At 49.4% G+C, this 27,658-nt stretch overlaps 1 protein-coding gene across 1 annotated transcript in view; it reads left to right on the forward strand.

The window, feature by feature from the left end:
* RYR1 (ryanodine receptor 1) overlaps window positions 1–27,658 on the forward strand; it is a 223,826-nt gene that overhangs the window by 194,152 nt on the left and 2,016 nt on the right. Inside the window, exons 86-101 of the mRNA XM_056847594.1 lie at window positions 9–113; window positions 2,424–2,453; window positions 5,364–5,445; window positions 8,848–10,148; window positions 11,282–11,355; window positions 12,111–12,306; window positions 17,427–17,513; window positions 17,927–18,312; window positions 19,169–19,211; window positions 19,645–19,775; window positions 20,420–20,480; window positions 22,935–23,081; window positions 23,586–23,720; window positions 25,668–25,824; window positions 26,751–26,815; window positions 27,448–27,548. Coding sequence (XP_056703572.1) covers window positions 9–113; window positions 2,424–2,453; window positions 5,364–5,445; window positions 8,848–10,148; window positions 11,282–11,355; window positions 12,111–12,306; window positions 17,427–17,513; window positions 17,927–18,312; window positions 19,169–19,211; window positions 19,645–19,775; window positions 20,420–20,480; window positions 22,935–23,081; window positions 23,586–23,720; window positions 25,668–25,824; window positions 26,751–26,815; window positions 27,448–27,548 — 3,101 coding nt within the window. The remainder of the gene's footprint in view (window positions 1–8; window positions 114–2,423; window positions 2,454–5,363; window positions 5,446–8,847; window positions 10,149–11,281; window positions 11,356–12,110; window positions 12,307–17,426; window positions 17,514–17,926; window positions 18,313–19,168; window positions 19,212–19,644; window positions 19,776–20,419; window positions 20,481–22,934; window positions 23,082–23,585; window positions 23,721–25,667; window positions 25,825–26,750; window positions 26,816–27,447; window positions 27,549–27,658) is intronic.

Here is a 27,658-nt window from a genome sequence, read left to right on the forward strand (position 1 = left end):
TTCTCCAGGGGCCATGCACAGGGAACCAGCAGAGCTTAGCTCATAGCAGGCTTTGGGACGCCGTCATTGGCTTCCTCCACGTCTTTGCGCACATGATGATGAAGTTGGCCCAGGTAAAAAAAAGAAGAAGAAAGTCTTTGTCCAAAGTCTGGGAGATAATAATTGGCGGGACAGTCACAGGGGTCGCTTGTCAGGGGCACACACAAGCACTGTGCAGCGGCAAGCAGAGGAAGCAGGCACGAAGGGAAAGCAGCCCCCCCCGGTGCCCCACCTGAATCCAGACCTGCTAAACTTGAAAACTATAAACTCCCCATCTTTTGTGGGCAGCTTTTGCTGCGGCTTTAGGCCCTGAAGTTCCAGGTGTCGGTAAGCCCAACGTTTGACAAAGACTTTGTAGCCAAAGAGATGAATTTTGGGCGCACTAATCTCTGGCAGCAGAGTAGCCAGATCTCTGGGTCTGTATGCCAAAGTCCAGGCCATGAGCTTGATTTGCCAATCGGTACACCGAGTGGCCAAGCTTTTGTGTTCCCTTTGCCAAACCAAGAGTCAAACGTTGCCAATTTGGTCACCCCAAAATTCCAGCACCAAAATTTTGCACCTTTTGTACCCTGGTTTATGTGTTCGGATGCCGAACTGTAGCCATAGAGGGTTTTTGGGGGGGGGGGGCGGGGGGTGTTCTGCCCAAAGTGAGAAACCGAATTCCTCCAGAGTATAGTACCCTTTTATCACTTTTCCCCCTTCCTTTGCAAACAAGCCACTAAATATCCCAGCTGGCCACTGGTTGCATCGTAATCTCTGTCAGCAGTAGGATGAGGTGTGGGTTCCTGCTGGGCTTCGCAGTCGAGACCCCTTCTTGTGGTGGTGGAGGGGGGAAGCAGCATGGATGTGGCAGTGGTGGGGAGAGATCTTGGGGGGTCTGGTTGTGTGTGGCACAATCTTCCTTTTAATCTCTGCACTAACCCCGACTCGCCTGCTGTATGCCTCTCCTACCCGTTCCCAATCTCAGCAACAGCTTTGGGCGTTCCTTTCGAAAAGAACCATTTTTGTATTTCACCATCTGGCCGTCCTTTATACCACATTCACCCCTGACAGAAAGACACGTGCACCCCCACCCCGTGTTGGACTCTCTCCCCTCTGTCTTGGAACCCACCTAGAAATTTGGAGAGAGTTCTTGGAACTTCTCTTGGAAGCCCCATTCACAGCTGGGAGAGGGCCCAGTCCCTGCAGAAGCACTACATTTGGTGCCCTGCCGGCAAAGGGGTAAGCCCCAGGGCTGGGAGCAGCCAAGCCATAGAATCATATCATAGAACCAGCCCTCATTCTGCGGCTGGTGGCTGGCACCCTGATATCGGATGGTCCAACTACCAGCGGTACTGGTTGGTGTTGCTTGAGTTTCTCAAAGTGGAGGACCAAAATCATGCATGCATCGTAGAGCATAGGAAGGTTAAAATATGATTGTACTTGTGCGAGGAACCAGACTGCCAAAAAAGTGGTGCATCGATTCCTGATTTTGTGGGAGAGACTAAGCAATGGAGTTTGGTTCAGCCCTCCATGTCACCGATCCTGTTTCTCACTTAGGGAAGGGTTCTCTGTAGCCTCGGTAGGGCTGGCAGAGGGTTTCGAAAGCCTCCTCTTCCCTAAAGCTATAACAGAGGCTGTTACCGCACTAGGTATTCCCAGCGATGTATTAAGAGTTTGGAAATGTTATAAAAAATACTGTTCGCACTTTCTATGTATTCCCAACGATGTATTAAGAGTTTGAAACTGTTATAAAAAATACTGTTCGAACTTTGTTTGGCCCCTTTAGCTGTGAAGACGTCTTCCAACCATTTTTTAGCCGTGGCATCCAAAAACCCTTTTAAAGCGATGTTTTTTATAACATTTCCAAACTCTTGATACATTGCTGGGAATACCTAGTGCGGTAACAGCCAGAGTTCTACGGATTGTGGACCTGGGATTGAAGGCTCACACATTTGAACTGCACACTCATCTATCTAGAAGGGTTGTGAGCTCTGTGACCATTCTGAAGCAGAGGCTGGATACTCTTCTATCAAGGATGCTCAAGCTTTGGATCTCCTGCATTGACCAGGGGGTTGGACTATATGGCCTCTAAGGCCCCTTCCTTCCAACTCCAGGACTCAGGGAAGGAGTGAAATCTAGTGGTGAGACCATGGGGAAGGGGGGAGTAGCAGGGAACCAAGCCTCCTGGTTTCTCTGCCCTCCCCACGATCGGTTCTTCCATTGAGAAAACGATGAACGTCATCCCCAGGCCTACCCCAAACATACACACCACCTGCTCCCCCACACATGGAGGGCAGCTAATCTGAGTAATAAAGGAACGTGCTGGATGGTACACCTCACAAAAATACAAAAATGTTCTTAAAAATGTTTCTGAATAACATTTTTATTCTGATGTGTGACAGATGACCCAACCCCCAGGACTTCGAAATGGCGTAAGAACCTTTTACGTAGCACGCGGCCATCTCACGCCAGCGCAGAATGTCTTCTCTCTTTCTTTTCTTCCTTCCCTCCTTCTCTTTGCTTTTCTCTCCCTCTGCCTCCTTACCTTGTCTTTCTTTTCATCTGGCCCGACCAAGTTAAACTGCAGTCGCACAGATACGCCCCATTCATATTTCTGTCCCAATTTTAAACTGGTTTTGCAGCAATACTTGGGGGAGGCCAAAGCAAGAAACGTGTGCGTTGGGTTGGGGTGGGGGAGCTGCCACAGGCATGTCTTCTGTTCGGCCGTCAGAAGGCGAAGCTCAGCCTGTGCAGGGCCGAAGAAGGCAGGCCAGGGTCAGCGGTTTGAGACGGCCAAACAAAAACCTTAGCATCCTGTGTCACCAGACTTAATTCCACCCCCGGGCCATCTGTGGAGGTAGCGGGCAGATGAGCAGCTCCCTCCTCAGACAAGCTGTGGTTTGGGCATAGAGAGGAGAGTGGCTGGTCCTAGGGTTCCTGCTTTGGGACCACCACCCCCACCGTCTCCTTCCTTACAGTATGCGCCCTGTGATGAGTAAAAGGCAGTCACCAGTGGCTCACAATGCTCAGAGTGGAAGTAGAAGGAGATTAAATAAATGAATAAACAAACAAACAAAGGTTATGCAAGAATGTGTAATGCAAGATCCTCCAACCCCTGAAAATTATAAGGAAAAGGTGACAGCATGAGCAAACCTTAAAAATGGGCCCATGCGTCAAACTTCAGTGCTAGTTTTAATCTGCCAGCATCCTTTTTTAGGTTATAAAGCAAGACTAGGCTAAAATCCCTAAGAAGCGTCATGGGTGGTCTTGGGACGGTTATCATCTCTCAGCCTAACCTACCTCGCAGGGCTGTTCTGAGAATAAAAAGGGAAGGGAGAACCATGGACACCATCCTGAGCTCCTTTGGAGGAAGGGCAGGATAAAAATGTATGGGGTAGACAGGTCCTTGGGATACAGAGCCGTTACTGCCCTGTTTCCCACGCAGACACCACTACCTAACCCCTGCCTTCCTTACCAACTCACCGACCCACAGCTTCACTCCCAAGGAAGGGAAGAATGCTTTGCTTCCCCCCGGAATCCCTTGGTTCAGGGACTCATTTGTGGTTGGTCTGGCCTGATTTCCTCTCTAGGTCTGCAGTGGCTGGCGCTTATGCATCACTCTGCGCCCCCTCCCCACTTCCTCTCTTTCTGTCCTTCCTGCTTCTCTCTGCTCCTCCCAGCCACCTTCACAAATGGGGCTGGCAAAGGGCCCTGCTTGGTCATTGCTTTGGCTTGCTGGCTCATGCCACATCCCGCCGCATTTTGGTCCACCATGGGCTTTTGGGGTGGGGGGGCAAGTGGGAGAGGGGAATTCAGCAGTCGCCCATCTGGAGTGACTGCGGCTGGCATCCCCAGCTGGTCGGTAGCCGCAGCTGACGTGGCGCCTGGCTGGATCCTGTGGATTTATTCCTGCAGCGGAAGGAGCCTTCCTCTAATGCAAGACCCTCTGAGCATTCTGCATCGGGGGGCGGGGGGCGGGGAGGCTCCTTCCACCGGAGGAAAGCTCCTGGGCCGGCAGAACAGGCCTGCAGGATTCAGCTCAGGGGTCCCCAGCCTTTTGGAGCCTGAGGGCACCTTTGGAATTCTGACATAGCATGGTGGGCATAGCCACAAAATGGCTGCCGCAGGAGGAAGAGCCAGCCACAAAATGGAATCAGATCTCCAATGGCCAATCAAAAGCTAGGCAGAAGCCCCACCTAGCCCTGCCCACTTTCTAAAAACACTTGGGTGCCAAGAAAGGTGTTGGCAGTTGCCACAGTGCCCAAGGGAACCACGTTGGGGACCCCTCATGCAGCCATTGACTCTAAACCAGACCCAACATTGCTGCTACTTGCCACATGCTTCAGGGTCGCCAAGGGCATTTCTGCATTCCAGACGTAGTGAGCCAGCCATTTCCTCTTCCCAGGAATCCCTGGGAATCATACTTGCACAGGGGCAGGAATATTCAACAGAGAGTTCTCAGTGCCTTCAGCAGTCTCCACATCCCAGGATTCTTGGGTGTGTGTGTGGGGGTGACTAAATGAATGAAATAAAGCTGCTACAAGTTTGTAGTACAGACAATGACCAGCATGTTCCATGCTGGAGAGAGTAACCCGAGAGGGAGGGCCCCAATCCCAGCGCCCTCAACGTGACATTGCCGGAGTGGGGCTGGGAAATGGCAGCGGGGAGGGAAGCGGCACCCCTGGGGAAATCTCCCCTCACCAAAATTATCTCTCTGTTGCGCTGCCCACGAGGACCAATTTCGGAGCGAATCCTACCCTGAGGTAAGAGGGGAATTGCCGCTTCTCCAAAGAGAGAAACGCGCGCCCCCCTGCTTGTGTACACATTTTGCAGCCCTCGCGGTGGTCCTTTTGTGGCACCGTTCTCTGACAAGGAGGGTGAGAGGCTAGAGGGAAAAGAGGCCCAGGCCATCTGGACAGGTTGGCAGCCAGAGCGATTGGTGTTCTTTGCGCAGGGCAGGGTTACGGCTGCACCTGGCAGCAGGCTTAAGTGGGACAGACCTACCTTAACTTCAGATACCACACCTCCGGCCAGGTGCTGTGATCCCTCCTGGGCTCAGGGGGCCCTCGCCAGGAAGCACTGCCAGGGGGTTTGGTGGTCACAGCCTGGGCATGGCTTCTTGATGGCGTTAGAGTACCTTACCTCTGCCCCCCACACACACACACACCTACACTCGGCCTGGTCTCTGCAAGGAGCTGGCTGGTGTATTACAGGATGGGATGTGGACAAGAAAGGGAGAGGTGCCTTGCATGCACATTCTTGGGGACGGGGCGGAAGGAGGGGGGAGGTGCGGGTCTGTTTCCGCGGTGCTCAATGCCTTGTGCTCCCCTTCCCCGCTCCAGGATTCGAGCCAGATTGGGCTTCTGAAGGAGCTGCTGGATCTTCAGAAGGACATGGTGGTGATGCTCCTGTCTCTGCTCGAAGGTATGGATCTTGCACAGCTTTCCCCCAAGTTAGGGTTGCCAACCTCCAGGTGGTGGCTGGAGATCTCCGGCTATTACAACTGATCTCCAGCCGATAGAAATCAGTTCCCCTGGAGAAAATGGCCACTCTGACAATTAGACTCTATGGCAGGGGTCCTCAAACTTTTTAAACAGGGGGCCAGTTCACTGTCCCTCAAACACTGTTGGGGGCTGGACTGTTTCGAGGGAGGAGGCGGCGGCGCGAGGGGGCTCTCCGGAAAAGCATCCTCCTTACAAGCCCGGTCCTTCCCCCTGTAGTGGTTAAGAGTGGTGGTTGGGAGCGGGGACTCTAGAGAACCGGGTTTGATTCCCCACTCCTCCACGTGAGAAGCGGAGGCTAATCTGGTGAACCTGGTTGGTTTCCCCACCCCTACTCACGAAGCCAGCTGGCTGACCTTGGGCAAGTTACAGCTCTGTTAGCGCTCTCTCAGCCCCACCTGCCTCACAGGGAGTCTGTTGTGGGAGGGTATGGGAAGGGGATTGTAAGGCAATTTGAGTCTCCCTTTAGTGGTAGAGAAAGTTGGCATGTAAAAACCAAGGCCATTTATTCATGGAAGGGTTTGCCTTGGATTTGCCGCTCTCCAGATGCACATTTTCCCCATCCGAATTCTCCAAACTCTCCCCTGGGGTGGGGGTGGGGGGAATTTACTTTTGAGTTCTGAGAATTCGGATGGGGAAAATGTGCATCTGGAGAGCGGCAAATCCAAGGCAAAACCTCCTGTGCATAAATGGCCACAAGTCTTTTTCTTCTCCCTGGAGATATGCCCAGCCCCCCCAAGGGCCCCCTACAATTACCTCCAGGCCACAAGGATACCCCCAGGAGGAGAGAGAGCCCCGAGCCGTGAGAACGCTGCCAACTGTGGCCAAAACAGGAACGCCAGGACAGGAAGGGGGCGACTGGGCGGCGTGCGAGGCAGCAGGACGCCTCGCGCACCCAGGAAAGGAGGTTTTGGGCCTGGGAGGGAGAGGGGGAAGGGGGCGACCGGGCGGCATGCGAAGCAGCAAGATGCCTTGTGTGCCCAGGAAAGGGGTTTGGGGCTGGAGAGGGAGCAGGGAAGGGGGCGACTGGGGCGGGAGGGAGGCTTCCAGTTGTGCGTACACAGCCAGGAAGCCCAGAAAAGCTCTGGGGAGGGGGGCAAGGGGGGACTGGCTTCCTTGGTCCCCGGGCCAGACAAAAGCCCTCCGGGGGCCGGATCCGGCCCTCGGGCCTTAGTTTGAGGACCCCTGCTCTATGGTATTGAAGCCCCTCCCCTCCCCAAACCCTGTCCTCCTCAGTGTCCACCCCAAAAACCTCCCACCGGTAGCAAAGAGGGACCTGACAACCCTACCCCAAGTTCTACTGTGGCCCCCCAGGGCAGTGGTCCCCACATGGTGCTTGTGGGCACTTTTCCTGGCACCCACAAAGTGCTTTTAGAAAGTGGGTGGGGCCAGGTGGGGCTCTTGCCTAGCAGGGCTTCTGGTTGGCCATTGAAAATCTGATCGGTGGTGCAGATTATTAACATTGTTCCAGCAGCAGCTGCTAGCGCAGTGTTGGTTTTATTCTCTCTCATACGCCTCTTTCCCGGTGCATTTAAAAAAATTCCTATTCTTATCCCCTGCACTTGGACTTCCTCCGTGTGTGGCTCTACCTCCTGCGGTGGTGATTTTGTGGTTGTGCCCACCACCCTGTGTCAGAATTCCAAAGGTGCCCATGGGCCCAAAAAGGTTGGGGACCCTTGCCCCAAGGTTTGGTGCTGGATCATATGACTGGCATGAATGCACATAAACCTGCCTTGTTGTGAGTCGGATCTTTGATCCGTCAAGGCCAGTCTTGTCCGTTCAGACTGGAAGTGGCTCTCCAGGGTCCCTGGCAAAGGTGATTCTCATCATCTACCTGATCCTTTGAACTGGAGATAATTTGGATTGAACCTGGGACCATCTGCATGCGAGGCACTTGCTCTCCCTCTGTATGTAAGGTCTCAGATTCCGTCTCTGGAAGCAGGGATGGAACCTTTGCCTGAGGCCTTGGAGAGCCAGCACTAGTATTGGACTGGCTGGATTGAGGACGGGGCTTGGGCAACTTGAACCTGTTTATACCGTTGGCCCTTCTGTCTGGATCAGTCTTGTCTGTTCTGATTGGCAGCAGCTCTCCAATTGGCATTCTTTTCCTGCACTGGAAATCCTTTGAAGTTGAAATGCCATGGATTGAACTCAAGACGTCAGCTCCTTTGCTTTGCATGTGCTCTCCCACTGTGCTATGGCTCCTTCCCTATATAGAAAAAGAGGAGTTGGTTTTTATACCCTGATTTTCTCTACCTTTAAGGAGTCTCAAACCGGCTTACAATCACTTTCCCTTCCCCTCTTCACAACAGACACCCTGTGAGGTAGGAGAGGCTGAGAGAGTTCGAAGAGAACTGTGACTAGCCCAAGATCACCCAGAAGGCTTCATGTGGCGGAGTGGGGAATCAAACCCAGTTCTCCAAATTAGAGTCTGTCGCTCTTAATCACTACACCACGCTGGCTGTCAGCCTCTCCCTGCTTCCCCGTCTTTCCAGAGATCTCTCCTACACCTGCTTGCTGGTTTTGCCATCTTCCTTTCTTTCCCAAGTGCCACCTCTCATCAGCATGTCTGTTCATTCTTGTCTGCCCTCAGACCATGTCTGAGAAAGGAGGCTGCCATTCCTGTTTTTGAGGTGAGCAAGTGAACTGTCCAAAACCAGCCAACGTGGCATAGCGGAGGGTCCATGGTTCTGTTCTCCGCTGGCTTCTCACTTATGTTCACCCAGGTCAAATAGTGTTTGTAACTCAACTGAAGTCTGCTGATCTGGTTGAGTGTCCCTTTCTTCATCTGTCTTTTCAAACACACACAGTGAAGAAAACATATAAATGCCTGGAGTGTCGAAAAAGCTTTGGGTGGAAGGATAAGCTAAGTTCCCATCAAAGAATTATCACAGTGGAGAAAACGTATAAATGCCTGGAGTGTGGAAAAAGCTTCAGTCAGAGTGAACACCTTATTTCACACGGGGGGAAACCATAGAAATATTTCAGCTGTGGAAAGAGTTTACATCAGTGCAAATTGGATTTAAAAAGTAGATGGCAATGCAATAAAGCATTTGAATACATGCAATATGTAATGCCACAAAAATTTGAGTTTGCATTTGATAAAAGCAGTCCTAAATTGTGATTTTAAATTTTGGATTTATCTACTCTATTTTATATATTTTATTTATATTGTAACCCCCCTTGAGCTCCATAAGGAAGAAAGTTGGCTAATAAACGTTTTAACTAAATAAATAAATGCAGCATCCGCACACCTGTTGGTCATACATCTTTGCTTCTTCCCATTACTGACTTGGTAGATTTTATCCTCCTTGTGTCTCCGCAGGGAACGTGGTGAATGGCACCATTGCTCGGCAGATGGTGGATATGTTGGTGGAATCCTCCAGCAACGTGGAAATGATTCTCAAGTTCTTCGATATGTTCTTGAAGCTGAAGGACATTGTGGCTTCGGATGCCTTCCGGGACTACGTCACAGATCCACGGGGGCTGATCTCCAAGAAAGATTTCCAGAAGGCCATGGACAGCCAGAAGCAGTACACTCCCTCCGAGATCCAGTTCCTGCTCTCTTGCTCGGAGGCCGATGAGAACGAGATGATCGACTACGAGGAGTTTGCCAACCGCTTCCAGGAGCCTGCCAAAGACATCGGCTTCAACATCGCAGTGCTGCTGACCAACCTCTCTGAACACATGCCTCACGACAACCGCCTCAAGACATTCCTGGAGCTGTCAGAGTGCATCCTCAACTACTTCCGCCCCTACCTGGGCCGCATCGAAATTATGGGCTCCAGCAAGCGCATCGAGCGCATCTACTTTGAGATCAGTGAGACCAACAAGACCCAGTGGGAAATGCCCCAGGTGAAAGAATCCAAGCGGCAGTTCATTTTTGACGTGGTCAACGAAGGGGGAGAATCGGAGAAGATGGAGCTCTTCATCAACTTCTGCGAGGACACCATCTTTGAGATGCAGATTGCGGCACAGATTTCAGAGGAGGAAGGGCAGGAGGAGGAAGAGGAGGAGGAGGAAGGCGAAGGGGCTGAAGGGGAAGCTGAGAAGGTGTCGGCACCATCGGAGGCATCCTCGGCCTTTGGGGAGTTTGTGGAAAGTGTTATCAACTTCTTCCGCATGTTCACCTATCGCAACATCCGCCGGCAGTTCCGTAAAATCAAGAAGATGACGTTCAAGGAGATGGCCGTGGGGGTGGCTACTTTCTTCTACACCATCTTTATTGGGATCCTCTTCTTTGTCTGCAACGTCTTCAAGGGTATCTTCCTGCTCATCTGGAACACACTCTTTGGTGGGGGCCTGGTAGAGGAGGCCAAGAAGATCACCATGACTGAACTGCTGGCCAGCATGCCCGACCCAACGCAAGACGAAGTTCATGGAGACGTGGCCCCTTCTGAGGAAGTTGAGCAGATGGCAGAGGAAGGGGAAGAGATGGAAACAGCCGAGCCTGGCAAGGAAGAAGCTCCCGCTGAAGGTGGCGAGGTCTTTGGAGTAGACATGAAGAAAGAGCATTTCCGGCCCATGGGACCAGATTCGCATGGTGGACTTGGAGATATGGGCGACACGACCCCCGTGGAGCCGCCCACACCTGAAGGCTCTCCCATCCTCAAGAGAAAACTGGTCGTAAGTTTGGGGGTTGAAATGTTGTCTACAAAAGGGATGAATTTTTTAAAAAAGGATTTATTATTTTTTTTAAAAATTATATCCTGCCTTTCTCCCCAACGGGGACCCATAGCGACTTACATCGTTCTCCTCTCTTCCTTATTATCCTCACAGCAACCTTGTGAGGTAGGTTGGCTGGCCCAAGGTCACTCAGCGAGCTTCCAGGGGACAAGTGGGGATTCAAACCTCCCAGAGACCAACTTGACACTCTTAACCACTACACTGGGGGACTCCAACCTTTTCCAGCCTGCGGGCACATCTGGAAATCTGACATGTGGCATAGTGGGCGCAGCAACAAAACAGCTGCCGCAGAAGGCGGAACCAGCCACAAAATGATGGCCACAGCTTAACTTCAGTAACACAGTATAGATCCTCATGCTCTGGTGTCAGCTGCTGTCAAAGCAACATTAAAAAAAATCTGCACAGCCAATCAGAAGCCTTGCTGGGCAAAAGCCCCACCTGTCACTGCCCACTTCCTATAAACACTCGGTGGGCACCAGGAAAGGTGTTGGTGGGCACCATGGCCCCCCTCGGGTACCCCGTTTGGGATCACTGCACTACACCATACTGGCTCTCAGCATGGTGAATTCCTGGACTCTGGTTAATGGAATGAGTAGGAGAGTAGGGAAGCCATGGTTTTGAGGGAGCCAGGAATCCTGGATCCCCCCCTCCCCAATTTACAAAAAAAGAAAAGAACCCTTCACAGTAAAACTGAGGGTTGGTGGTTCCAGTCTGGTGCTGGGAGAGCACAGGGGTCGCCATTAAACAGAAATGCCCTGGGCCTTTGTTGTGGGAAGGCTCCAGACCATGCTGAAGACGGGGGTGCCAAACGCTCCTCACATAACCACTCCGTTTGTCTACCAAGCTAACTTGCCGGAAAGGTAGAGCCCAAGAACTCACCTGCCCTGTGGCTCTTAGATTGAGGGGTTTTGCGTCTGTCTGCAAGAGGGATCCGGGATTCCCACATTTCTGGGTTAAGCCTTTGTGCCAAATGCACACCGATTTTGTTCCACACCCCTGCGGGATACTGGTTCACCAGTCTGTATTTTCTTGTGCTATCCACTCACGTCAGTCTGTATTCTTGGGACCCTCAGGCTGAAGGGGAGGAGGAAGTAGAACCAGAGCCAGAGAAGATTGAAGAACCTCCAGTGGAGCCCGAGAAAGCAGAGTGAGTGACTTGCTAACATGAGCTGGGTTCAGAGGCCGGCTGCTGTACCACGAGACCACAGAACAGCCACGGCGTGTGATGCTGAGGACCCAGTTCTCCTTTCTTTGCCTTCATTTTATGAAAAAGCAAGGTTCTAGTCCTGTTGGATGGTGAAGATGTATGTGGTAGTCTGTGACCTACACCTGCCAAGAGAGGTGGCAGAATGTGATCATAAATGGTTCTGGGGGGTGGGGAGGGTGTTCTTGCCCCTCCCGTTACTAGCAGAACCAGAATATGGTACGTAAACTATGAACAGTCATGCAAACATATACAGTTTGTCTAGGCTGTGCAAAGAAAGTGGATTGAAAGAACGTTTTCTCCCTCTTCCACAAGACTCGAACTCAGGGGCACCTGGTAGAGACGATTAGTAATAGATTCAGGACAGACAGAAGGAAGTACTTCTTCCCTCAACCAGTGAAGCTTCTGGAACTCACTTCCACAGGATGGCTACTAGTTTAGCAGGCCTGAAAAGGGGATGGGGCAACGTACTTGTCCGGGGTTACAGACCAAAATGGCTAAATGAAACCTTCACATTCCGTGGCAATACGTCTCTGAGTATCTCGGGGGGGGGCAAAAGGGGGAGTAGGCCTTTGGGGACATCCAGCTGGCCTCTGGGGGTAGCAGAATGCTGGAGTAGATGGACCGCTAGTCTGAACTTGGAGGGCTGTTAATATGTCCTTCTTTAACCTGCCGGTCTTTCCTCTGTCTGCCTTCAGTGCTGAAAATGGAGAGAAGGCAGCCAAAGAGGAGGAAGAGGAGAAGAAAGAGGCAGAAGAAGAACCCAAGAAGGAAGAGAAGCCAGCACCGCCTGCCAAGGAGAAAAAGAAGGTGGCCCAGCGGGAGAAGAAGGATGCCGAGGAGGGGGGCATGGAGTTTTGGAATGAGCTGGAGATCCAGAGGATAAAATTCTTGGTAGGGGCTGTTTGGATCAGGGGAGGGGGGACTCCTGAGTGTGCCCGCACCACAGACTTGAACTTGCGTTAGCTGTCTTTCACTAAGGAACTCTGGGAGCAATTCTGTGAGAGAAGGCAAGCTAGGGAACTCAGACATAGGACTCTCCACACCCTTACCACAACCCTCTGGTTCCATGACAGTCAAACAGGTACAAATCCGAGGTCACTTTGTAGCCTGCGGAGGCCAACAGAATGGTGCTCTTATCTCGAGGAGCTTGGCGGATTAGTTATAGAGTCCTTAGTACAGAATCCAGAAACAGCCAAGCTACAAAAAGCCAGTGATTGTTTATTTACAGTGCATAAAATCCAACTCACACACTCTTGACACTCCACCAACTATCTCCTGCGCTGTTGGTTACATTTCTCAGTACATTTATACACTTCAGGTTTACAGGAACCAATCAGCAGACAGCTGACTCATTTGCTTAGTCATTGCACCCATTTCACCTTCTTTCATCAGCTCATGAGCAACACCTGCTCTATCCAGCTCAATCCAGTTTCCCACAGTGCAATGTGTTCCTGACCTCACAGTTCCTGATATGCAATGACTTTCTATCTTGACACTCCTTCTCAAGCCATGCATATCAGGTCTGTCAATTTTACAAACCTCTGACAGTCTATTGTTTTGGAGAATAGATCTGCCACATTTTCCACACCTGAACATTTTTTCACACGTTAGGTTTTTCTCCACAGCATCAGATACATTTTCATATCGTATCCTGATATGTTTACTCTTGCTCCTAAAACACTGTTCATTGGCTAATTGTTTAGCTGCCTCATTATCTGTGTATATCACGGCAGGCAGTGGCACACTTACACCTAATTCCTTTAGCAGATACACAAACCATTCAATCTGAGTACTGCATTCACTGATCGCACTGTACTCCGCTTCACAGGTGCTAGTAGCCACAAACGATTGCTTCTGTGACTTCCATTGTATTGGTTCCTTGTCTAAATAGATTACATACTCTGTTGTAGACCTGGCGTGTTTCTCATCGGCCCAGGAAGCATCTGCATATGCTTCCAACTTTCCACTATTGGCCTTCAAATACAGTCTTTTGTTTATGGTACCCTTTAAATACCTCAGCACTCTCTTTGCTGCTTTCCAGTCCCTGTCTTTGGGATCAACATTGTGTTTACTCAAACAGTGTAAAGACTGATATATTTCAGGTCTAGTCCAACATGCCAGATACAACAAGCTTCCAATCAAAGATTGGTACAACGTTTTATCACAACCTTTGCTTTCTGCTTCATCTTTTGCATAGCCTGTTGTCATAGGGGATTCCACAACATTTGCTTCCAGCATATTATACTTTTCTAACAATAGCTGAATTTTGTTTCGTTGTGATAGGGAGAACATTCCATCAGTGTCTCTCCTTATCTCCACCCCTAGGTAATTAGTAATCTCCCCTAAACACTTGAGTTTAAACCATTCACCCAACTCCTTCTGGAACTGCTCCTGTTCATATTTATTGCTTGTCATCACCATCAGGTCATCAACATAAATCAGAAGGTAAATGACTTTATGACCCTCGCACCTTGTGTACAAACATGAATCAGACACACATTGCTTAAAGCCTAACTGCTTTACTGCATTATCAAGGCAATTGTTCCATTCTTTGGCTGACTGATGCCCATACAAAGCCTTGTTTAGCTTTAGAACTGCCTTTGCCAATTCTGAGCTTCTGCAAAGCTTGCTGACCTACTAAAGGCTATTTTGTTTTGGTCATTTGCAAATCTGTAGGATTTAGCTGCACTCTGGTACCCTAGAAACAGCATTTGCTTGGACTTTTTGCCACCTTTCCTTCTATGCTTAAGTGGAATATTGACCCACCCCTTTGTTCCAAATATTTTCAGGTGTTTTAAAGAAGGATTCTTCCCATAAAGTACCCTGTAGGGAATATCATTAAGGCTTGAAGTCCACAGTCTATTAATTAAATAGCAGGCTACTTTAATTGCCTCTGCCCAGTAGGTAGGCTTCAGGTTAGCATCCTTGAGCAATGCTTGCATCATAGACTGTAAGTACCCTCCTCTTCTTTCAGCAATCCCATTTTCTTATGGCACACAGGGGTTAGCTAAGCGGTGTTCTATCCCCTTACTTTCCAGCCATTGGATCAGGGCCTGAGACTGAAACTCGCCGCCTCTGTCGCTTTGAATGGCTACCACTTGCAAATCTAGTTGCCTCTCCATTCTGGCAAGCCAATATTTCAAGGTTTGACAAGCCTCACTCTTTTGCTTAAGCAAGTAGACCCACCCAAACCTCATGAAATCATCTATGATCACCAAAACATAACGGTTTTCTGACACACTTGCAGTGAAAGGGCCACAGATATCTACATGGATTAATTGTAGGGATCTTTGGGTCACTTTGGCTTGCTTTGGCTATGGGGCACCTTTTACTCTTTGCAGATTTACAGACTGTGCAGTCCAAAAACTTACTGCACTTATTTAATTTCACACCACCCAACTACTCTAGGGTCTTCTTTATGATATGAAAATTGGCGTGACCCAGCCTGCGATGTAATAAATGAACACATTCATCATGGGGATTTACATTCCCCACCTCTACATTCTTGGCTTGTAGGGTCTCTCTGCTAACCACATATACATTCTGCTTCAGGTTCCCTGTTAATAGCAAAGCTCCTTCTTGACTTACACTGCATGCTTTGTCTTTAAACATTACAGTGAAGCCTGCTTTTGCCAGGGCTGATACACTGAGCAGATTATTTTTTAAGGAAGGTACGCACAATTCGTTTTTAAAAGTGTAATTTAAGGTAGGAAAAAACAAATCCCCCTCACACTTTACAGCCAACCTCTTCCCATCAGCTAGGCTCACATGTGTTCTGGCTGACTCTGTTTTATTGCTCAAGTTAATAGCCTCATTAGTGAATACCTCACTTACTCCGCTGTCGAGCAGCCATAAATCAGAGTCCTTACCGGCTTCTACCAGAACAACAGCTGTAGACATAGAAAACAGCCTTGTGCTGTCCTTTTTATTTTGTTGTCTTCTCCTCTGCGGATAGTCTCTTTGAAGATGCCGCGTTGAGCCACAGCTGTAGCATTTCTTCACAAATCACACGTGCTCCTCTGGCTCCTGCTTGTAATCTTCAAGCCCACGGCCCCCAGCTCCATGCGCTTGCTTCGGTGCTTTCTGCGTAGGGAAGAAACTTGCTTCTCTGGGTTGCCAATTCCCCAGGGCTGACGTCATCTGCGTAGTCTCCCGAAATGGGCTGACGTCATCTGCAGGGCTCCTCCCAGGTGAACTCCCGGCTGGGCTGATGTCATCCGCGATGATTGATGAGCTGCTCTAATCACCGGTTGTGTTCGCTGCACGGCTGAGGTCATCTGCCCTCGGCATTCCTCACGTCTTGCCTCATCTTCAAGTATCCGTCCGGTCACATACTCTGGAGTGAGTAGTGCTTCGTCCATGCACTCCAATGACATGATGAGTACATGGAAGCTCTCGTCTAAAGACCTGAGCATTACATACACGCGGTCTTCAGGAGAGTATTGTTTTCCCCTCAGCTCCAACTGTCTAAACAAATCTGTTAGAGTCCTGAGGTGCTCTCCGGCTGGCGTCAGGGACGATTTATGGCACTTGTATAGCCTCCTTGTTAACGCAAGGACAGTCCCGGCCGAAATGCGTAGGTGCACGGCCCCCAAAGCCGCCCACGCCTCTTTGGCGTTATTTTCCCCAGCCACATACATTAGTTGGCTATCATCTACTGTCAGAATGATATTTGCCAGCGTCTTCCGGTCTCGGTCCCTATCTGCTGCACTAACTGGGGCCTCCTCCTCTTCATCATCTTCAGCAGCAGGGGCCCCCTCCACAGCACCCCACAGGGACTCACACTTTAAATACTGCTTCATTCGAACTGACCAGATGTGGTAGTTCTCAGCAGTCAGCTTTTCCACCGGAATTCCAGTCTGAGCCATATCTTCACTCAGACTCTCTCACTGCTCTGTAGCCTTCTGGATCCTCTGACTCAATAATGCCACCACTACCTACTCTCGTGTAGCGTAGCGGGCTGGGCCCATAACCCTGTCGCGAGGAGCTTGGCGGATTAGTTATAGAGTCCTTAGTACAGAATCCAGAAACAGCCAAGCTACAAAAAGCCAGTGATTGTTTATTTACAGTGCATAAAATCCAACTCACACACCCTCGACACTCCACCAACTATCTCCCACGCTGTTGGTTACATTTCTCAGTACATTTATACACTTCAGGTTTACAGGAACCAATCAGCACACAGCTGACTCATTTGCTTAGTCATTGCACCCATTTCACCTTCTTTCATCAGCTCATGAGCAACATCTGCTCTATCCAGCTCAATCCAGTTTCCCATAGTGCAATGTGTTCCTGACCTCACAGTTCCTGATATGCAATGACTTGCTATCTTGACAGCTGTTGGTGGTGGGAGTGGCAGCCGGGCCTCAGATGGCTATCTGTTGGTGGTCTCAAATCGTCCATTTTGAGCGGGAGGTGCGCAGGCTCAATTTGAAGGCATTCCTGCAAGCCCTAGGCCCACACGCTTGTTCTCTCCTGGAACACATGGTATAATAAAAATTAAGGAGAATCTGCCTTTGAGCACATGCAGAGTGCATTTCCTCATGAGTCTCACACTCCTGGGATTTATGAGTGTGGCTTTCAGGTAGGTTTCAGTTCCGACTTTTCTTCAAAATTAACAAATGGCTACAGAATGTCTGGAATACCGTGGAAATACAGAAACTGGTGCTGGGCACAGGAATCAGCAGACTGAGCATCGCCACGTTTTATTTTTGATGCAAGTTTCCAGTCCTTAAGGCTGTGAAGAGAGGCTTGCTAAGACATCTCATAGGCCAAAGAAGAGTTTTGAGCAGTGAGGGGGTGGAGCTTCAATGCCTCGCTTCACCAAAGCAGAATCAAAGATTGCACAGCCAACCAGCAGATATAATTAATGTGTGTCCAGGTTGCAGAATATCATTTTTTCCTTGGTGCGCACTGATTTTGCATGATGTTGGCACAGGAATTTGGGGCTTTGTCTTTTTTAAAAGCAGGCTTTGCCATTTGCTTAGCCTGACGCTCTTCTCTCCTTCCAGAATTACTTGTCCAGGAATTTCTACAACTTACGCTTCCTCGCCCTCTTCTTGGCTTTCGCCCTCAACTTCATCCTGCTCTTCTACAAGGTAATAGACCTAATGAAGACTCATTGGGTAGTTGTGGATTGCAGGTGGGGGCAGGAATCTCGGAGCTCCTTTATTTCCATCCGTGAGCTTGATCAGAGAACGAGAAACAGAAGGGAAGGCTGGGTCTTCTCACAGCTTGTGTGTGTGTGTGTCGGGGGGGAGGGGGGGAGGTGGGAGGGGGGAGGAGTCTACGGCATTTTATAGGCCCGAGAGAGGCCCAGAGGCAATAAACAAGGATCCCAAAAGTGGGGAGAGCTATAGGCAAAATGGTTAGAGCAAAAGGGTGGCTGGGTACTCTTGCCAGCATCAAACCGAAATTACTAGGCTAAGAACAAGCCCTTCCCAAGTGCGGGGGTGGGGAGGGGGCTCGTTCCAACCTGATCCTCTCTCCCTTTGCCATTTCCACTCCCCAGGTATCAGATGCTCCCCCAGGCGAAGAGGAGTTTGAGGGTTCCGGGTTCGAAGGGGAGCTGGACGCAGGGTCCGGGTCCGGCTTTGGCGGGGATGACGACGGTGGAGATGGCAACGGGGACGAAGATGACGAGGACAGCGTGGTCTACTTCTTCCTAGAGGAGAGCACAGGCTACATGCAGCCGGCCCTGCAGTTCCTGTCCATTGTCCACACGCTGGTGTCCTTCCTGTGCATCATCGGCTACAATTGCCTCAAAGTGCCGCTGGTCATCTTCAAGCGCGAGAAGGAGCTGGCCCGGAAGCTGGAGTTCGACGGCCTCTACATCACAGAGCAGCCAGAGGATGACGACATCAAGGGCCAGTGGGACCGGCTGGTGCTCAACGCGCCGTGAGTCTCCCTCCCGAATGAGGAGGGGTGGGAGGGACTGAGCCATAGTCCTGCCTCCAGGAGTTTTTTTAAAAGTTACCCATAATGCAGTGCTGCTAGATTCTGGACACTGGGCAAACCCATCCAAATGTACCCCTTTTACTATTTCTGCACTGCTGCAGGGTAACAGTCGTGTAGTGTTAGTGGCATGCCAGGTGCCGTACATATTATAGGAAGGTTGCTGCCCCTTCCCAGTGGGTCTGAATGGTATAGAAGAGTGAGAACCCGTTCTCTCTGCCCCACAGTACAGCTTGAGATTACCTGAGAAATCAGTGGGCAAGTGGGCGCAGGGTAGGCGAAAGGAAGCATTGTTTTCTGGAATGCTGATTTGTGGGATTCACTGCCACAAAATACAGCAATGGCCACTCATTTAATATCGCTTTAGAAGAGGATCCGACAGACTCACAGAGGCTGGCATCTCTCAGTGGCTATCTGAGCGGACTCTCCTTGTTTGTTCGCGGCATCCAGTGCTTTAAACCACTGTGGGGAAGTGGCATCACCTCTGCCCTTCTTGGGAGTTCCCAGAGGCACCTAGCTGGGGATGGGATAACCCTGGGCCAGCCAAACATCCGGTCTGATCCAGCGAGGCAGATTTTACAGGCTATGACATGAGATAGGCAGGATGGAGAGAGAGGGGAAAGGTCTGGGGTGGGCTGGTGAGTCCCTGACGATGGGGAAGGCAACAGAGAAGACCAGAAGGCTTTGTGGAAGGAGGAGCAGGTGAAACAGTTCAAGGCAGGAGAGGGGAGGAGGCTGCAGCAGGCATAGAGGCAAGAGGGAAGACCCCTGTTCTTATCCTGCTGTTCTTCTTCTCCAGGTCCTTCCCAAGCAATTATTGGGACAAATTCATCAAGAGGAAGGTGAGATTCTTCACCAGTATCTGGGGTGGAGGTGGGGGCAGCCCAGATGGAACTGATGAGCAAGGCCCAAGGTCAAGGCCAGATCATGGAGGTGTTTGGCAGGGGCACTTGTCCCCTGTGCAAGGAGAGAGGGGTCCCAGCGCGGGCATGGGGAGCATGGGCAGAAGGAGTGCCACCATGGCATGGTACAGCTGGTGCGTGTGCCGCCTGCCCAGCCACTGCTCTCCCTCTCTTTTTGTTTCCACGGGGGTGGCCACCACTCATCCCGCCTGGTGCGTTTGTCTCCGCCCCAGCGCCTGGCCTGGCTCCAGCACACACGTGGCACCCCCCTCCCCCCAGGCCTGGGCACTCCTCCCATCTCCATGCCTGCCCAAGGTCAAGGGCCAGGCTGGCTTCAGGGGACTCAGCAGCACTGCCCCCTTTCTTTCTCCAGGTGCTTGAGAAATACGGGGACATCTATGGACGGGAGAGAATTGCAGAGCTCCTGGGGATGGATTTGGCCAGTCTGGAAATCACAGCACAGAATGCGAAGAAGCCTGAACCAGACAAGTCTCTTCTCACTTGGTGAGACGGGGTAGGGAGGAGCTGGTGGTGATTATGGGATGGCAGATGTTGCTCAGGGGGGCAGTGGTCTTGTTAGTGTCAAGGATGGTTATATTGCTGCTGGGAGCAGAGCAGATAAAAAGTCTGTTTCTAAAGCAGGTCCATTTGCACAAGTGTTAATTTTTTATTGCCCTAAACTGGGTGGTCTAGGTTAGCTTGATCTCGGAAGCTAAGCAGGGTCGGTCCTGGTTAGTACTTGGATGGGAGACGACCACAGTCCACAGACCACTGTCCGCAGTGGCAGGCAATGGCAAACGACCTCTGAATATCTCTTGCCTTGAAAACCCTATGGGGTCTCTATAAGCCGGCTGGACTTGACAGCACTTTCTACCACCACCAATGTTTTATCTATATCTGATTCAGGCCTTTTCACATGTTGCATCAATAAAAGCCTGGATTTGAGACAGGGTGCCATTGCCAGCCCTGGCTCCTAGACAGCATACGTGCCCAGTGCAGTTGTTTGCAAGCATAACTTTGCCCCTACTTGTGAGTGGCACACTTTGCCTGCTTCAAACATCTTTAGAAGCACATCTAACAAAATGTAATGTGAGAATCGATCCCAGGTGGAGATGCACAGAGTCATCCTTCTCCCCTCTCTTCCCCAGGATCACCTCCATTGACATAAAGTACAAGATCTGGAAATTCGGAGTGATCTTCACAGATAATGTGAGTAAGGAGAGGTAGCCAGAAAGTGGAGTGTTGGGTTAAGAGTGCGAAGTTGGTTAGCGAAACCATCCCAAAAACCCTGTGCCGGCTGGTGGCCATGTGCTGACCGCCCCCTGCTGGAGGGGGGAGCCCAACTCGGCTGTGTCCCCAGCGTTTCTTGGGCGGCTGCGGATCTAGAACAAGGGTGCAAATCCCTACCTCCAAGGGCCTCTGCAGACTGTGTGCAGGTCACATTTCTACAGGTTTGGTGGGAGAGTGCAGAATTTGCTGCCTTATCCAAAATTCAGCATTCTGTGATGTTTCTTCCTTAAGAAAACCTGAGACCAACTGAATTTTCTAGTTGCCCCATGCCTCAGCCACCTCCATTCCTGGTTGTTGTTTTTAAATTACTAAACAGAATCAACTACATAAAAATCTAATGGCGTATATAGAATTAACTGGCATACTTTGTAACTCACTGGGCTAGAGTGTTCTTTGGCTTGGCAGAGAGTAGTGTAGTGGTTAAGAGTAGCTAATCTGGAGAACTGGGTTTGATTCCCCACTCCTCCACATGCGGCCTCTGCTGAGTAACCCTGGGCCAGTCACAGTTCTCTCCAAACTCTGTCAGCCTCACCTACCTCATAAGGTGTCTGTTGTGGGGAAAAGAAGGGAAGGTGATTGTAGGCCGCTTTGAGACTTCTTAAATGTAGAAAAAGCGGAGTATAAAAACCATCTCTTCTTCTTCTACCCTGTTCAGCAAATAGTTTTGTTAGGGGGGCTGTTTTTACAAATAAGAGAGACAGTGTGTTAGCCCCTTCTTCCTCCCCCCCACCGAGGCTTTTGCCCATTATCACAATTGCAACTTATCTAAACTCTTCTTTTCCTTCTGGAAATTAAAGGGCCAGATGGTTTCCTGCAGCGTCCAACTGCCTGTGTTATTGGGAGGGTGATCTAGCTCAACCCTCAGTTGGCCAGATTTGGCCCAAGAGCCACCAGTTGCTGGCTCCTACAGTGCGTCAGTTGCTATATAAATACCATCTGTAATTCATGCGTGTTAAAGTCAGTGGGTCCCTGTCCTTTTTAAGTCTGTGGGCACTTTTTGAATTCTAACACAGCATTGTATGTGTAGCCACAAAATGACTGCCACAGGAGGTGGAGCCAGCCACAGAATGGCTGCCATAGATTACCTTCAATCACACAGTGAAGATCCTTGTTCTGGGGTGGCAGCTGCCGCCAAAGCAATATTTTAGAAAATCTGCACAGCCGATGAAATTGCCAATGACCAATACAAAGCCTGGCTGGGTAAAAGTCCTACTTGGCCCTCCCTTCGTCCCATTTTTAAAACCCTTGGCGGGTGTCAACAAAGACCTTGGCAGAGGCCATGGCACTCACAGGCAACATGTTGTGGACCCCTGCTCTAAACCACTGAGGTGTCTTGGCCCCTCACGAGCTCCCCTCAGATGGCTTCCACATAGGGTTGCCAGTTCCGGGTTGGGAAATACCTGGAGATTTTTGGGGCGGAGCCTGAGGAGGGCGGGGTTTGGGGAGGGGAGGGACTTCAATGCCATAAAGTCCAGTTGTCAAAGCAGCCATTTTCTCCAGGGGAACTGATCTTCCACACCACTTCGATTGTAAACCCCACCTTTTTCCTCTCCCTTCCCATAGTCCTTGTACTGGTTACCACCTCCAGCCAGAAGGTGGAATACCAGTTTTAGTTGCAAAACCAGAGTACCCATCGAGTAGAAGCTGCCACCAGCCCCCCATCTCTACCCTTCTAGTCAAGGCCAGGAGGCTACTCCCTGACTTCCTGGGTATTTTATGAACTTTTAGCTCTACAAGGTTAACCTCAATCACAATAAAAATGGTAGATTAACAACTGAAATAAGTAACTTGAATTTAGACTTGGAGCCTTCACAAGAAAAAGCGCCATACACCAAACTGTAGGGATTTCCAAGGTTTATTTCACAGCATAAATGAAAAGTCAAAATTTACTTTGGCACAGTGTAGAGGTTTAAAACAAGAAAGTTAGACATAAGAACTAACCTATACATTTAACTCAGGACACATTGGCAATACTTAGCACAGCACAAAAATTAGTTACCAAAGTCCATAGTCCAGCTGCATAACAAAACTCCAGTTCAGCATTCCTCCTATAAAAGAAACATACAAAAGTAAGCAAGACCACCTGGGAGGGTTGCCAACTCCAGGCATGAGGAAGCAGCTTTTATTCTCTTAATTCCCACCAGGTGCAGCCAATGCCTAACAACCCTTTACTTCTGAATTGCTCTCAGCCAAACTAGGCATCAGCCCAAAAGGTCAATCCAATTTATTCCAGGAGGAACTGATCTACAATTACCACCTCCTAAACAATAACCTTGGATTAGCCAACTTCGTTAAAGTGCCAACAAAAGATAACACATTTTCCATTAATACAACCAAATCCCAACCAAAGAATTAAACATTAATTCTTTACAGTCCTTCCTGTACCTCCTCTGGTACATGGTGATGTCCCTCCTCGGCCACTACAACAACTTCTTCTTTGCCTGCCATCTTTTGGACATCGCCATGGGCGTCAAGACGTTGCGAACCATCCTGTCATCTGTCACCCACAACGGCAAACAGGTATGGTGTGATGTCCTGGGCAGATAGACACTTGTTTGGGGTGGAGTGAATAAGGTGTAGTATTGTCCTAGTTAAGAAGGGATGTGTCTGCCTTCACATGGTTCCCATATGCCAGGGGTCCCCAACCCTTTTCAGCCTGTAGGCACATTTGGAATTCTGACACAGCGTGGTGGGCACAGCCATAAAATGGCTGCCGCTGGAGGCGGAGCCAACAGAAGGGCTGCTGCTGCAACTTTCCTTCAGTCATACAGTGAAGATCCGTGTGCCGTGGTGGCAGCTGCCGCCAAAGAAATGTTGTTAAAAACCTGCACAGCCAATCAAATCTCCTGTTGCCAAAGAAGCCTTGCTGGGCAAAAGCCCCACTTGGCCCTGCCCATTTTCTAAAAACACTCGGCGGCCACCAGGAAAGGTGTCAGCAGGCGCCATGGCACCCATGGGCACCACGTTGGGGACTCCTGCCGTACAATTGCTAACCCTGCCCGCACGTGCGGCATTTTTCCTCAGCTGATGATGACGGTGGGGCTGCTCGCAGTGGTCGTCTACCTCTACACCGTCGTCGCCTTCAACTTCTTCCGCAAGTTCTACAACAAGAGTGAGGATGAGGACGAGCCTGACATGAAGTGCGATGACATGATGACGGTGAGTGCGAGAGGCGCGGGCAACGGGCTGGAGACGGGTGGCCCACCTTTAAGGTAACGGGTTTTTTTTTCAAATCAATAAAATACAAACAGGACATACAAGACGTAACACCAAAACAAACACAACACAATTTCATCATTAAAACTACAGTATACTGAAACAAGCTTAAAATGGGTGAACTCAACGTTTCTTTTCATCTTACAGTGTATCTTGTAATATGCAGATCAATTTTTATGATATTACATAATTCCCTTTATACTGTCATTCAGTTCATGATAAATATGCTTTATGTTTGCATAATTAAGCTGGTCTATAAGAAATCATATTAGTCCATTTATAATTGCTAACCAACTTATTTCTGTTCGAAGAAAATCATAAGAAGCTTTTCCATTATAGTCTTTTATTTAAGCATTTTCATTTCCATGTATACTTTGCACTTGCAAAATAATTCTCACTAGGGTTAAATGTTATCTCCTATATAATGCACATAAACTTATTTATGATAACTGACTTCCATAATACAAATTCCAATACAACCTTATAGCTAAACTATTTCCTTTCTATTTATACATGCTTTACAGAACGTATGAATAGTATAATTTCCAGGTTTTTTTAAACTCTTCGCTGGATTTTTTATTCACTGGATTTGTCAAGCTGGCCATCTGCTAGTTTGTATTTCCAGGGTGACCATCTTTAAGGAAGCTGAAAATGGTTTGAGAGATGCGTTGGGTTGGCCAGGAGAGCCACAGAAGGAACCTGCCCTGATGCAATTCGCTTGAGCATCTTGCATCAGGCGAAGTCTCCTTCTGCAAGAATACCTCTGCCACCCAAACAGGTCCACAGGATGCTGCCCTTAATTTCCCGTGGTGTACATACATGATCCTTTTTCAAAATTTATTTTTATTATATGATATTAATAAGAACAAAACATACGGTAAAACAAATTACAAAAAGTTCTGACATTTCTATAATGATATAGAAGGACTCATGACAAGGTCTCTGTTACAGATAACATAAATATATTACAGGAAACATAATGATTTGCAAAAAAGATTTAAAAAATCAATAGTAAGTACAAGAGTAGGCAATATGTGATAAGTAATTAAGTGATACAAATTGCCATACTATTTATATTTGTCCCTGAATTATATTTCTACTATGAATTCAAAAATCTATCATTATTTTGCAGTGAAGCACCTTAAGTTAACTCTGTCTTATCTGAGCTAACAGAACTATAAACACAATAAATATTATCAATAATTCATGGCTTACATATCGGAACATGATCCTTTTGTCCTCCTGTCTCTTTGGCCAAATGGGTTTTTCATGGCGGTTACAAAAACCTGCTCAGTAGAAGGGAAAACAGGAAGAATCGCAAGGAGCGCAATGCCTCTTCCATACCACCTTCAGCTGTCAGAGTTCTCTTTAGCTTATCTTCTCAAGAGGTGACGAGTAGCTAGCAGGGAAGTATCCCTGTAGCGTCTGGGACCCCAAAGAAGGAACCCCTAGTGGTTGGACATGGATTCCTCAATACACTTGAGTCACAACTGTGATGGTAAAAGGTCAATCCAAGGTCTTGATGGATCAGGCCAAAAGATCTGTGCAGTCAAATGTCCATCTCCCAGCAGAGGCCTAGCAAATGTCTGTGGAAGCTGACAATCATCTGATGTTCAGGGGCGTATTGCCTCTAAATGAACGTTCCACATCTGGAAATCCTCAATAGACCTATCCTCTGTGAATTAATTATTTTACCCTTTTGATGCTAAAGGCTTATGGGAGGAATGGGGATTTGAAGCCATTATAGTGGTCTCAAGTATGGACCCCTGGAGGGGAAGGGAAGTGGGGTAACAATTCTTCCAGAATAATTGACACATGGAATAATTTATCTTGAGCACACAATGTTCCATAAGTCCCTCTCTGACGCCCTGCCTTCTCTCCTCGACACAGTGCTACCTGTTTCACATGTACGTGGGGGTGCGTGCTGGCGGGGGAATTGGTGACGAGATCGAGGATCCTGCAGGAGATGAGTACGAGCTTTACCGCGTCATCTTTGACATCACCTTCTTCTTCTTTGTCATTGTCATCCTGCTGGCCATCATCCAAGGTGAGCCCCATAGACCCGTCTCTGTGGCCAGAAGTTTGTTTTGCCGGCACTGTGGCCAGCCACCATGCAAGATTTTTTCCAGGCTGTTTCTCCCAACTTCCCCCTTTCCAGTGCTGACCTAATGCCAAGGCCTGATTTTCATGTTGTGCAGCAGAATGAGTTGGCACTGTCCTATGGGGGTGGGATATGAGTGTGCTTTTGAGTTTGCAAACAGCCCCAGAAAACTGGCATGGCAAGAAGACGATACCTGATATGCTCAGGTATTTTAAAGATTGGCAACATTTTATTTTTAGTAGGGAAACACTAAAAAGAAACCTGTCCAACCCAGCAATTCATTATTCCAGCTCCATCATACTGATGAGTGCGCAGACCAGACCTCAATTGGGGATTAAGGAAGCCTTTTTAGGGCCAAACTACACATGATGTGTGATATGTAAGACTAATGGAAAGAATGTGTGTGTGGGTGTTTCGCGCAAAGTGGGGGGGGGGGTTAGATCAGAAAACCAGCACAGGGAAAAGGATTTTTTAAAGTCTCTCTTCTGCTGCAGCCTGACTCCTCCTCTCTGTCCTTCCCTCCACATTTGCTTTTAGTTGAAGACCCCCATGGGAGACCCTGACTGGGTTTTTCAAGTATTTGGGGTGAAGTTCAGATCTTGAGGACTGCTGGCAGGACTGAAAGTGAGACGGGGCTTTCTGGAGTCCCACCCTTCTGGCACTTATGACTTAGTGCCAAAGCATCCCTTTCAGGAGCATGCACAGAAAGCCCTTGCTACCCTCCTGCAAACAGCAGTGGCCACCTTGCCACCCTTCAATGTTTACCTTTCTTGGCAGTGTGGGGAGAGAATCCGAGCCTGGCTCCTGTGTTTCTCCTCCTGCCCCCCTCATTTTCTCATGGCTGAGAAAACCTTCTCTTTTCTCTCCTGCAGGTCTGATCATCGATGCCTTTGGGGAGCTGAGAGACCAGCAGGAGCAAGTGAAGGAGGACATGGAGGTGAGCGGCGCCCCTCGCTGTGTCCGCAGATCCCAGGGCTGAACGGCAGCCGCAAGGGCTGCTCAGCTTCCCCGCATGATCCGGCACATGCACTGATGGCCTGGGAGGCTTCTCAGCTGTGAATCTCACCCGGGTGGCTTTGGGCCAGTCCTTCGCTCAACCTAGCCTACCTTGCGTGGTGGCTGGGGGTGTAAAATGGAAGCACAGAGAACTTTGCTCTGAGCTCCTCAGAGGGAGGGTGGATTAAAGATACAGCAGATAGTTTTACAACTCTGCAGTGCTTCCACGAGCAACTACTGGGATTGGGGATAGATCACGATGGGTAGCCGTGTTAGTCTGTCTGTAGCAGTAGAAAAAAGCAAGAGTCCAGCAGCACCTTCAAGACTAGAAATGTTGCCAGAAATTTTGTTAGTCTTTGAGGTGCTACTGGGCTCTTGCCCTTTTCTACTGGTATTGGGGAGAATGTCTCCCATTCTCCATGCCGCCTCCCCAAGCTTTTCCGTCTCCCTCTTAGGAGACACTCACTGCTGGTGCAGGTATGGGAAAGGACAGGGCGGCCACCGGGGGTGCTGAAGCAGGAGATGGGGAGCTCGGTCTTCGTCTCTTCTCATTGTCGCTTCTGCCTCTTGTAGACCAAATGTTTCATCTGTGGAATTGGCAGTGACTATTTTGACTCGACGCCGCATGGCTTTGAGACCCACACGCTGGAGGAGCATAACTTGGCCAATTATATGTAAGCAACTGGCTTGCGGTGGCACAGGCAGGGGGGGCTGCCTCCTTGACTGCTGTTGCTTGCTGGGACTGTCAGAACTCTTCTGCTACCCTACCAGTTAGAAATCACGG

The sequence above is a fragment of the Euleptes europaea genome, chromosome 3 (assembly GCF_029931775.1).
Source record: "Euleptes europaea isolate rEulEur1 chromosome 3, rEulEur1.hap1, whole genome shotgun sequence".
NCBI classification, from domain to species: domain Eukaryota; kingdom Metazoa; phylum Chordata; class Lepidosauria; order Squamata; family Sphaerodactylidae; genus Euleptes; species Euleptes europaea.